The following is a 12505-nucleotide window of genomic DNA, read 5'->3' as shown; positions in this document are numbered from 1 at the left end:
TGGGCTCTTTGTGGGCTCTCTGTGGGCTGGCTGTGGGCTGGCTGTGGGCTCTCTGTGGGCTGGCTGTGGGCTCTCTGTGGGCTGGCTGTGGGCTGGCTGTGGGCTCTCTGTGGGCTGGCTGTGGGCTGGCTGTGGGCTGGCTGTGGGCTGGCTGTGGGCTCTCTGTGGGCTGGCTGTGGGCTCTCTGTGGGCTGGCTGTGGGCTGGCTGTGGGCTCTCTGTGGGCTGGCTGTGGGCTGGCTGTGGGCTCTCTGTGGGCTGGCTGTGGGCTCTCTGTGGGCTGGCTGTGGGCTCTCTGTGGGGCCGGCTGTGGGCTGGCTGTGGGCTGGTTGTGGGCTCTCTGTGGGCTGGCTGTGGGCTCTCTGTGGGCTGGCTGTGGGCTGACTGTGGGCTGACTGTGGGCTCTTTGTGGGCTGGCTGTGGGCTGGCTGTGGGCTCACTGTGGGGCCGGCTGTGGGCTGGCTGTGGGCTGGCTGTGGGCTCTCTGTGGGGCCGGCTGTGGGCTGGCTGTGGGCTGGCTGTGGGCTCTCTGTGGGCTGGCTGTGGGTTCTCTGTGGGCTGGCTGTGGGCTGGCTGTGGGCTGACTGTGGGCTCTTTGTGGGCTGGCTGTGGGCTGGCTGTGGGCTCACTGTGGGGCCGGCTGTGGGCTCTCTGTGGGCTGGCTGTGGGCTCTCTGTGGGCTCTCTGTGGGCTCTTTGTGGGCTCTTTGTGGGCTGGCTGTGGGCTGGCTGTGGGCTGGCTGTGGGCTCTCTGTGGGCTGGCTGTGGGCTCTCTGTGCGGCTCGCTGCATGGTCGGAGTCATCACCTTCCCTTTGTTTTCTTCCGGTTCTTCTGCCCTGCAGTTCTACCCCCGGTGGCACTGGAGCTAAGCAGGATTTACAACTTTCTCACCAGGAAGACTGGGGACTTTGGTGACAAGCAACGACACACAAGGCGGCCCAGGGCTGCACACCACCTGCCTCAGGAAACATCAGCGGGTGTGTCACCAGCAAACAAACCATGACCGGCCGGGACAGAACTCACACAGGGAAGCAGTGGAGTGACACTCACACTGGGTACCTGGAGAATCTTGTTCAGGTCTTGGACTCACGCAGGCACACAGGTGAGACGTCACCTACCCTAAGAGTCACCATCTGAGGCCCACACCAACAGACCAAGATGGGCGCGTCACCGAGGCCTGCAGGAGCACTTCGGCAGGCGCAGGTCTGGGGGCTAAGCAGGCGTCCTCTGCGGCGTGGTGAAGCAGGGTGCTTGGGCAGCTCCCACAGGCCCACAGACGCGCCCCAACAGTCCCGGGCCGCTGACCATGGAGCAAGGGCTGGTGTGAGGTGACCCATGGCCAGGTGACATTGCAGGTGCACTTCTGCACATGAGGCCCCTCCTGGGTACGGCCCCCTGTGTGATCCTGGCAGCCAGAGGTGGAGGAGACTCAGTGACCTGGGGGGGACGTCACACGGGGACGTGCCGTCGCGAGGAGCGCGGTGGCAGCCAGCTTCCCAGCACACCGGGTGACGAGCGCGGTCGCTCTCCCCTGCCAAGCCATGGCCATGGGGCGGTGTGGCGCTCAGGTTGAGACCTCTTAGTGGGTGCTCGCTCTGCAGCAGCTCCACGGGCCCTCGGATCCCAGAGGCCGGGCAGAGACCCGGGCCACGGGCTTTCCACGCGGCATCCACGGGAAGGAGGATGCCCCAGACTCCAATCCTATTCTGGTCTCCTTGGTTTATGAAACAGCAGGGCCATTTCCTCCTCACACTGGGGACAACGCGGGCGTCTCCTGCCCTCCGGGCCCACACAGAGGAGGTTGAGTGATCTGTTATTTCTGTTTGCAGGGAACCTTCCCCTGGAAGCCAAGGCTCGCTCACTCTGGGCAGACTGACCAGCGGTGTGCCCAGGTGGACTGCGCTGCTGCTTCTAAAGCCCTCTGCTCCTCTGTCTAAACGGGCAGGATGGCAGGCCTGAAGGGCTGCAGAGTCCCCTCCTCGGAGGTGTGTGGCCCGCCCAGGACCACTCCAGGGGACAGGGAGCGGGGGCCTGCTGGGGTCCCCTCCCAGCCGAGCCCTGCAGTTCCTCCAGGACCACTGGGCGGAGTGCAGGAGCGGCCGGGAAGCGGGCACCTGGCTGGCAAACAAGGCTTCTCTGCGGCGCACCCCACGCTCCCCAGGTCCCAGGCAACTTCCCGGGACCTGCAGCTCCCAGGAGGTGTTCTTTAAAAAGAAGGCACAAGACAGCTGACCTTCCCCTTGGCCTGCGGCCACCGCGTGACCCTGCCCTGGCCTCCCTCCTGAGGCCTCGCCCTCTTCTGTGCTGGAGGTCTGGGGACAGTGGCCCGAGAAGAGTCACACTCATGGCCTGCTGTGTTCCAAGCATGGCAGTGGAGCATCGGGCCAGCAGCTCCCAGTAGGCGGGCAGCATGAGCTCAACAGGCCGACTCCCACCCGGGCTAGACAGCAGACCAGTGTGCCGAGGACAGACCAGCTCTGTGCGGAGGGACAGTGACCAAGTCCAGGAGACTCATTTATGAAACCAAGACCTTCTTGGCCACGACAGGAGAGGCTGGCCTCGCCCTTATCAGGCCAAGCCCTCGGCTCAACAGGAGGGGGTCATCAGGGCACCAGAGTGTCCAGGGCACACGACACTGCATTCTACCCTCTGGCAGACGAGGGGATGTTCCGTGGCACAGGACGAGGAGGCCACAGGCTGTCCCTACCCCCTCCTGCTCCCCCAAGCAGTGGTGTGTGTGAGAACACAGGAGCCCAGGACAGGCTCTCCCTGGCCCTCCACCTGGCTAAGCACTTCCAAAGCTGACCTTGTACCCCTCCTCCTGCGGACGCCCCCCTCCCTCCTTCTGCCGAGACTCTGCTCTGACCCAATCCCAGTCAAGTCTTGCAACTCAAAACTATTCATACTTTTCAAGGTAGATTTATCTAAGTGTTGCTTCAATTAGGGTTCGAGTTCTAAAGTCTGATCTTTAGAAGGCACTTGTCTTCCTTTATTTCCAAGTTCTCAGGGGAGATTTTTTCCCAAGTCAGTCATGAGGATCGGCATGCAGAGTCACATGCCCTCTGCCCGTACTTAACGTGACCTATAATACCAGGAAATGTCGCTGAGAACAGGAGGCATCATGCACTTTCGAGAACACATTCTTCCACCATCCTGAACCTCTGTGTGCCAATATAGGGTCCCCAGGGTTGGGATTTCTGCTCTGCTCCCTGATCTATCCCAAGTGCTAGCACGGTGTATAGCTGAAATATACTTACTGAATACACCCTATGACTAGACTACGTATTTAAAAAATCAGAACCCAGGGAGCCAGATTACAGCACACATTGCCAACTTCTAATACACCACTTTCAAACAAAAAATTCTGGTGAAATTGAATTATAATAATTACAAAAATCTGTTTTTTTCCTTAGTACTGGGGATTAAGCCTGCAGTGCTCTACCACTGAGCTACACCCAGCCCTTTATTTTTATTTTTCAAAGTTTGAAACTAGGTCTGGCTTAGTTGCCCAAGCAGGCCTCCAACTTGCAATCCTCCTGCCTCAGCCTCCCAAGCAGCCAGAAGTGGTATGCACCACTGTGCCCAGCAAAGATAGTTATGGTTAATAAAAAACCTAACAAATACATCTGCTGGCATTCACCAACTTACAAGTATCTCAAAAGGCTTTTAGCATTCCAATTTTTATAGCTTCTTTTAGACAATTTATTCTTTAAATTTATACCCGAAAGAAGAAGTTGGAAACACATTTTAAAGAGCAAGTGTAGAGTACAGGTTAGCAGAAAGACTTTACCTATGACTTTATTCTTCTTCCCATTTTTTATGGGGGTACAGAGCAAACTGGTAATGCGCTGCTGGCTCGCGGCTCCTGTGTTTTCCTTCTAGATGAAAACAGAAAGGAACATCCATGTGACAGGAGGCCAACTCACCGGCAGAAGCCTCACCTGAAGCCAGGCGCGTGCTCACCTTAACTACAGACAAACGTGAGTGGAACACGCGGGTGACCATAGATCCACAGCAGCAGCCAGGCCTTTATTAAGGTGGCCTACCAGGTGTCCCGACACTTTAACTCCTGACGCTCTGCAGCAGGTTTCACTCAGCATCCACCATCCTCGTGAAGCCCAGTGTCCACACGCTCTGCCCACCCCGGGGTCGGCCTGCCTCCCACCATCCGACTTAGTGATTCCCCTGTGCCTGCTGCCCGAGTGGCCGGTCTGACAGGTGTCCCAGATGGGCAAGGGCACAGGACATGGGCGGCTCTCTCAGAGGACATGCCCTGCTCAAACACAATGACAGAGCCACCCACATCAAGGAAAGGTCCCTGTGCTTTGCTGTCCAAAGACACCTGCGTCCCCACAGGGTGCTGACCATGGCAGGGCACCAACTGCAGGAGTCGGAACCAGGAGGAGCTTCATGTCTACAGGTAAAATGGAGGAGCCCAGCAACGCTCGGAGGAGTGCCACGCCGGCTGCAGGCCTGGCATCTAGCCTCTGATCACATTCCTTTAAACAACTAGAAAGCACAGAGAGACCAGGCCAGCCACTCCCCACCACTGTGCGTCCTCCCTCACCAACCCGGGAGCTCCAGCTCCCAGTACAACAGCCCAGGGCCAGCCCACCGGGAGGGCTGGCAGGGCAGGCGACGGGAGCAGCCTCCACCCCGGGTGGACCGCGGGCACTCACCGTCCAGGGCAGCCTTTGGTCCCTGCTGACGTCGGGGACATTGAGCGGCTCCATGGTGTTCTTGACGTACTGAGCGTACATGTAGTTGATTTTGCCAGCATCTCGCTGCCTGTGGGAAAAGAGGCGTGAGTGCGTCCTCTGCGGCCAGCAGATGGGAGGACGCCATGCCCACAGCTGAGGAGGACCGGCGTCTCTGCACTCATGGGGCCACACCTGCACCTTGGCTAAACACCCCAGCCTTGGGGTCACTGGCGGTCACTGGCTCACATGTGTGGAAGAGCCAGCTCCCGCAGCGCTTCAGCATCTCAGTCTGCAGCGCGTCGTCTGGGCTCCTTTATGACCGAGCCGCCGCAGCCTGAAGTGCGCTCCAACAATCCCCAGCTTCCGAAGCCTGGAGCTGAGCTGGAGGCCGCCCGTGGGCGGCACCAGAGGCCTGTCCGAGACCGCCTTCCAGCCGGGTGTGCAAGGGGCCTTTGTGTCTGAGGGGGTCCCTCGATTGCTCGTGAATGTCCACACTCTGCAGCACATGGGGCCCCCGCCCTTGGGATGAGGGAGGCCCAGCCGGGTCATAGTAAACTTTTTGTGTCACTTAATGAAAACTCACATGGATTCCCCCACAGCGCCTTTTCAGAAGACGCTGAGAAGTTTCGGAATGACCAGGGCCTGGCATCCTCAGTTACCTGCCTCACAGTGGCACCCCAGCAGGGCAGCAGGGACAGCTCCCAATGAGGGACGCCGAGCAGGCCTGGGGACGCCCTAGGTCTCTCCCGTAGTCTCCCTGTTCCTGCTTGTTCCTAGCACCTTGTTCTCGCCTCAATCTCATCTCCACGTTCGTCTTTTTCTGCTTTAAGGTCTTTATGACATTCATTGAAATTTAAAAATTATCCTCCTCAAAAATTATTCAGAGCATAAATACTTCCACTAGTTTTCTTTCCAGTCCCTTGCTGAATAGGTTGGCCGCAGAGACTCAGGCTGCCGGAGCAGGGCGTGTCAGTGCTGGCAGGGACAGGGCAGAAGCACCTTCCCAGAGCCGCCTGTGCAGAGGCTGGGGTTGGGCAAACCGACCCTGGTGTCAGGACTGCCAGTCTCACTGTGGCCTCACCAGCCGGGCATGGGTCCAGGCAGGAGGGAGATGCACACACCAACGGTCCAGGGTGGGAGGAAGGCCACTTGCCCCTAACCTCACAGCTCCAGCCGGCTTCTCCCATCCTCCACGCCTGGCCCAACAGCTGCCCCCAGGGACGTGTCACCACGCCCCCGAGCCCTGGTGACTTCCCAAGCTGCAGGCCTCTCTCCTGGCCAAGGTGCTTTGGCCTCCCTCTCTGGATGTGATGCCAGCTCAGACCTCGTGCTCACACCAGCAGAGCCAGGTGCCCGTGACTGAAGGAAAAGGCAATGCCAGGCGGAGCCCGGGGCAGGCGCCCGCAGACCGCCTGAGGTCCAGGACGGCTCCGCTGGGAAGGGCAGCCACCAGCGCCTCCGTCTGCAGAGATGCCCCGGCCCCCTTCATATTTGCCACCCGGGGAGGCTCAAGAGGAGCTCCTAAGCGTGGGCTGTGGGCCGGAAACGGTGGGTGAGACCAGACTCCTTTACAGCAGGGCCCTGGGAAAGGGGCCAGGAGCCAGCTGAGGTCAGCCCCAAAGGTGAGCCAGGTGGGTCAGCCACACCTCGGATCCCAGCCACTGCGAGGCACTGCGAGGAGGAGGATCCCAAGTGCACGGCCAGCGTCAGCCACTTAAGGGAGACCCTGTCTCAGAACATGTAAAGGGCTGGGTGCAGCTCAGTGGTTAGGTGCCCCTGGGTTCAGTCCCCAGTACCTCTCCACACAAGAGGAGGAGGAGGAGGAGGAGGAGGAGGAGGAGAGGGAGGGGGAGGAGGAGGAGGGGGAGAGGGAGGAGGGGGAGGGGGAGAGGGAGGAGGGGGGAGAGGGAGGAGGAGGAGGGGGAGAGGGAGGAGGAGGAGGGGGAGAGGGAGGAGGGGGAGGGGGAGAGGGAGGAGGGGGGAGAGGGAGGAGGAGGAGGAGGGGGAGGGAGGAGGAGGAGGGGGACAGGGAGGAGGAGGAGGGAGACAGGGAGGAGGGGGAGGGGGAGAGGGAGGAGGGGGGGAGAGGGAGGAGGAGGAGGAGGGGAGGAGGAGGAGGAGGGGGAGGGGGAGGAGGGGGAGAGGGAGGAGGAGGAGGAGGGGGAGAGGGAGGAGGAGGAGGGGGAGAGGGAGGAGGAGAGGGAGAGGGAGGAGGAGGAGGGGGAGAGAGAGGAGGAGGGGGAGAGGGAGGAGGAGGGGGAGAGGGAGGAGGAGGAGTGGGAGAGGGAGGAGGAGGAGGAGAGGGAGAGGGAGGAGGAGGAGGGGGAGAGGGAGGAGGGGGAGAGAGAGAGGAGGAGGGGGAGAGGGAGGAGGAGGGGGAGAGAGAGGAGGAGGGGGAGAGGGAGGAGGAGGAGGGGAGAGGGAGGAGGAGGAGGACGGGGAGAGGGAGGAGGGGGAGAGGGAGGAGGAGGAAGAAGGGAAAGAGGAGGAAGGGAGGAAGAGGAAAGAGAGGGAGGAGGAGGAGGAGAAGAAGAGATGGAAGGAGAGGAGGAAGAACAGGAGGAGGAGGAGGAAGAAGGGGAACAGGAGGAGGAGAGGGTGGCCACCAGGAGACCAAGAGCCCTGTGAGCCTCTCGTAAGCAGGTAACCGCTGCAGTCGCTGCCACGGTTGTCGTCACCACCACGTGAGCGGCGGCAGCAGGAGACCCTGAGTGGTCCCAGGCCTGGAGACAGCCCTGTGCGTCCTAACCTACACAAGGCCAAGTTCACCCTGTGCCCTGTAAGAAAGGCTGGTCATTCCCAGCTCCTGCGCTCAGTGAATTCAGCGTGACCTGCTCTGAGAAGTCTGTGTGCTACCTGGGAGAGATGAGGGGACAGGGTGAGTGATCAAGAGGCCGCCTGAGGCTCCTGATCCGGCAGGAAGCTGTGGCGGTAGCATGTGCTCTGGGTGCGTGTCCGCCTGGGTTGTCAAGCAGAGGTGCCGGCTGTCCTGGGAGTGAAACTGCCCTCCGCTGCCCCAGTGGGCTGGCGTCCCCAGAGCTAAGTCTGTCAGCAGGATGTAAAGGCAGTGTGGTGACCCCAGCCCTGCCCTGTCCTCGCTCTGCTGTTTAGAACATGGACTGGATGGCTGGGCTGCCCCTCAGTCCCACAGGGAAGGGCCACATGCCAGGGAGGCCAGGCAGCAGGGAGTGCCCGGGTCCCTGGCGTGTCGAGGCTCTCCCAGGAAGGAGGACACCGCGTCCGCCTGGGTCTCACGACTAACCCCTCCTAGCTCAGGCAGCTGGTAAAAGCAACCCCACACATGCAGGGAAGGTGGCCACCGCACTGGGTGGACGGCAAGAGGACGGATGGCCCTGCAAGGCTGGCCAAGACTGACCCCAGAGTGGGGCTGTGGACACAGGAGGGAGCAGGACCTCACAGAGCTGGGGAGGCCACCACTGAGCCGCACAGGCTGGCAGGGGTGGAGTGCGGCTTCAGCCTGCAGGTGCCAGGCAGGCAGAGGGCGGAAGACGAAGAAAAGGCTGTGGCAGGAACGTGGGCCTCACCCTTGCAATCGCAGGGACACTCAGTGGCCCTAAGGAGGAGCCTCTAGGAGCACACCCACCGCGTCCTGGGCTCTGCGCCGGGGCCACCTCCCAGAACTGCCCCTGCAGACTAAGCCCACATGGTAGCACCAGGACCCCGCCACAGGGAAGCTGGCAGGAGAACTCCCCAGCACCTGCTCAGACCCCCACCCTCGGCCTGGGAGACGCTCCCAGCCCCGCCCTCGCCCCGCCTGCAGTCTGCGTCAGACTCATTTATTTTGGAACTGAGGATTGAACCCAGGGTGCTCCAGCACTGAGCCACAGCCCCTCCTTTCTGCTTTTTTAAATTTGGGAGAGGGTCCTGCTGAACTGCGAAGGCTGACCTTGGACTGGCTGCCCCTGCCTCAGCACTGAGTCTCTGGGATCACAGGCCCTGGTGCCTGGCCTGAGACTGGCAGCCTGGGCCCTCCCCCCACTCTCTCAGGCCTCCTGTTCCTCTTGCACACCTGCCCTGTCCTGCCGTCTGATTCTTGGAGGTCTGGGCCAACTCAGGCATCAATGGACTCTGCACAGTGGACAGCACAGGTGACACTGCAGGGGACTCTTGGGAAGGCCGTTAGGGACAGGGAGCTGTGGAGGAGGCCCAGCATGTGCCTGCCCTGGAGCCACACAGGGCCCTGAGTCCTGCCGACCGACATCCCAGAGAGAAGTTGCGGCTTCAGGGCGGTTCAGTGTGCACCAAGTCCTGCTGCTGGGACGCGCTGGCCTCGAACCCCGGAGTCAGCTGGAGTCCTTCCCTCCTCCGTCCACAGCTGTGTGAGTACTGACCCTCCCACCACTTTCCAAAGTCCCAGTCTTCACTCTTTAGTGATGACCGTGTTTTCTGATACGATCGTTGGTAACAGCTCCTCCCAGGAGCTGGGCTCAGGGGTTCCGTCCACGGTGTCATTTCACAATAGCCTGCGTGTCCACGAGGACCAGTCTGCTGGCGTGGAGGACAGTGCCCTCACACCTGCTCTCAGAGCCAGGCCAGCCACAGCGCCACCTCCGTCCCTCCCCTAGTCAGGCCTCTGAGCCACAGCCCGACTCAGCCCCCCACAGCGCACCTCCGTGGGGATTCTGGGCCCACCTCAAGGGCTCACCATGCTTCACCCCGACGAGGTGGACTTAACAAGGACAGGCAGCGTGCACCCAGAAAGCCCCCCAGTTCTCCACCGGGCCCTCTCCACTGGTAACTGAGAAGACTGGTCTGTCTGCAGCTAAGGCCACCGGCTCCCACCCTCCCCCACTGAGAATTCAGACAGGGACTAGAGACCCCCGGGTGAGCAGAGGTCACCGTCAGCCCCACCTCAAAATGCTGGTCACTGAGCGCTGTGTCTAAGTCAGTTTCCATGCTATTCACCTGATATGTAAATCTTATTGAAATCAGCTTTACATGGAACTTTCATTCATGACTGGAGCGTCTTCTAGGGCAGGAGGAGAATAAAAGCTGATTTAAAACATGCAGCTGCTATAAGCCATTGGCACTGAATGGTTTTATTGCTGTGAAATCAGGGAATAAGTCGGTTAAGACTGGTCCTTTAAGGTCACCATACGGTGACCATACCTCGTGCTCTGTGAAAGGTCTTTACGCTCAGGCTGTCCTGGAGGGACTGGAAAGCCACCAAGGCCCTTCTCAGGCTGACCAGCAGGTGGTCTTCCTGAAGGAAGCGCCGCGTCTGTTCTAAGAATGCACCAGCAGAGGGCGCTGTGACCCCGAATCACTGGGCTCAGCCCTGGGGGAGGTACAGGAAAGTCAGACCGCCAAGAGATGAAGTGAGTCACAGAGGTGTAGGGGCAGGCGAGGCTGATTCGGGACTCTAAGAAGCATCATCCTAGCTCTCTTCTTATTCTCCTACGGAGATAAAGGTGAAGAGACAGATCTGGACGCACAGACCTTCACTTACATAAATAACTCCGCTCACTCCAGTGGAAAAGCAAAACAGACACCTCGGGGTCTTACAGGCAACTTGCTAAAATATTCCTCCTAAACTGTCATCAGAGATGCGACAGCTCCTAAAACCCAGGTGGCACATCAGCGCTCTGCTAGGTGGCGAGCTCCCCGACAGTGGCAGTGTGCAGACCAGGGCGGCTGCACACCAGGACGTGCACGTCACACGCACAGCTCCAAACACGCCACACACGCCAACACAGGGCGCGGGAAGGACAGGGCCCGGGTGGACATAGGTGTCACTCACTGCCAGCAGGACAGAGGGCAGCGAGGGCCAGCCCTCATGTGAGTTATGACCTCATGAGTCTAAGCCCCAGGGCAGTAGCAAGGCCTCTGGGAGAGGCCAGGCTGACCGCCTGACCTCCCCACCACAGTCAGGCTGGGCAAGGTGCACCTTCAGTATCGGTGAGCTGCTGTGGCTTCCGAGTACCTCACCCACGAGCAGCCCCAGGTCCTTTAAAGGAAGGGAAGATCTTTCATCCTGCCGAGCTGCTACAGTGACCGCTGGCCTGAGGGGTCTCACCTAAACACACCCTCGTAGCCAGCCTCAGCTCCATGTCACTGGGCTGTTTCTGCACCTGGCCAGGGGAGGCCAGGAGGGAGGACAGTGGGCAGAACGGCAGGTGCAGGCCGAGCTCCCAGGCTGGCAGCACCAGGAGGCGGAGCACACCAGCTGCAGGCCGGCGGTCATCGTGTTCCTACAGCTGGGAACTCGACATCGGCTTTGTAGGGTCTAGAGACGATTTCTGTTTTACGTTGCTTTTCACTTTTTATTAAAACATTTTCTTCCAAATCTTCTTGATGAACTATTTTTAAAGGGATATAAGAGTCAAAGACACCCAAAGGTAAACTGAGCTCCCCGCAGGGTCTCCGGCTCTTCGTCTCCAGCCACCGCGCTCCGTCTACACCGTATGGGAGCTGCACTGACTCACTTGGCCATTCCCATGCACTTACTTCTCTGCACTTGGCTCAGCCATTTGGAGTGAGCTGCGGACCCCAGGCCCCTGGACCCTGCAGCATGAGTCTCCCGAGCGGGGGACGTCCTCCCCAGTGATGGGGACAGGCTCCCTCGTCAGGATGCCCAGTGTCCACCCGCGTCTGGGTCTCCACCTGTGTGTGTGAGGGGCTCTTTTATCATGGCCTTGTTCTGAACTGGGACCTCCGCAGAGTCCAGTCCTGCCTTGGCTCTGGGCTCTGAGCCCAGCACCCTCCTCCCGCTGTGTCGGGGACGGCACTTGTCTGGCAGAGGGTGCGCAGCCGGGTGTGCATGGAGGTCCTTTCAGAGCCACGGGAGAGGAGCTCAGCCCTGCCGCTGACTAGAGGCCACCCCACCTGCCACGTGGAGAAGTCTGGGAAAGGCCGGAACCTTGACGTCCCAGGGAGGCACAGCAGCCTCTGCTTCCACGCGAGGCCTTGAGATAGGACAAGGGCCATGGGGGGAAGGGGTCTTCAGCAGTGGAGAGGGAGTGAGGTGGGGAGTGGCACGGGGGCTCCCCACGGCTTCCGCAAACTGGCATTCCTGAGGGTCTTATCACCTGCGAGGACATGCCAGCTCGGCTAAGGGTGACAAAAGGACTGAGTGAGAGCTCTGGCCCTCTACCCTGAATGTGTTGCGGATTCTTCAGGAGGGACAGTGGCACCCATCCTCCATCCCATGAAGACCTTACGCTGCTCAAACAAGTCATCAGCCAAGACACGAACGCAGGTTTGAAAACACCGCGAAACCCGGAAAAGAGCTGGAGGGCCGTGGAGATCTGGTCTGTCCAGGGCCCCGGGCTCCTTCTGCTGCTAGATCAAATCGGAGCAGGAACCTACGAAGTCCCCAGAGAGGGGCGAACAGGCACGTGAGCAAAGGTGCTCAAGACGCAGTACTCCTGGGTCCTAATGAGCTCGTGCACAGTCACTCCACACCCAGTCCCACACTGATCACCCCGGTCACTGAGACACGGTCCACAGACAGGCCGGTGCAGTGGGAAGCCTGGGGCTCCATCCTCGAGTCAGGCTTTGCGACAACACCCTGGGGAAAACGGTCCCCGGTGAGCGTGGTGAGCCAAGCTGGCGTGAGACCCTGTGAGAAGGACAGATGGTGAGCCACTCACCTTGTCAAGGTCTCCGGGGAGTCTGCCTCTTCACACTCCATGTGAAACACACTAGAAAAGGAGTCCTAAAACAGAAGACGGGAGGCTGAGGCTTGGCGTCGGCAGAGCGCAACCCAGGTGCTTGCGGCTGCTCCTGTCCTGCTGCCCCAGCAAGGCCCGGATCACGCACAGGCTCTCGCCGCTGCTCCCCACG

At 60.3% G+C, this 12505-nt stretch overlaps 1 protein-coding gene across 1 annotated transcript in view; it reads right to left on the bottom strand.

The window, feature by feature from the left end:
* The window catches only part of Pde5a (phosphodiesterase 5A), a 56942-nt gene extending 44571 nt beyond the window's left edge, over positions 1-12371 (bottom strand). The window contains exons 1-3 of the mRNA XM_077110192.1: positions 12313-12371; positions 4679-4787; positions 3790-3877 (exon numbers count right to left, since the gene is read on the bottom strand). Of these exons, the coding sequence (XP_076966307.1) occupies positions 3790-3877; positions 4679-4787; positions 12313-12353 (238 nt within the window). The 5' untranslated portion in view covers positions 12354-12371. The remainder of the gene's footprint in view (positions 1-3789; positions 3878-4678; positions 4788-12312) is intronic.
* Positions 12372-12505: the final 134 nt, after the last annotated feature.

Source organism: Callospermophilus lateralis, chromosome 8 (assembly GCF_048772815.1).
Source record: "Callospermophilus lateralis isolate mCalLat2 chromosome 8, mCalLat2.hap1, whole genome shotgun sequence".
NCBI lineage: Eukaryota > Metazoa > Chordata > Mammalia > Rodentia > Sciuridae > Callospermophilus > Callospermophilus lateralis.
This window is presented reverse-complemented; position numbering and strand designations above follow the sequence as displayed.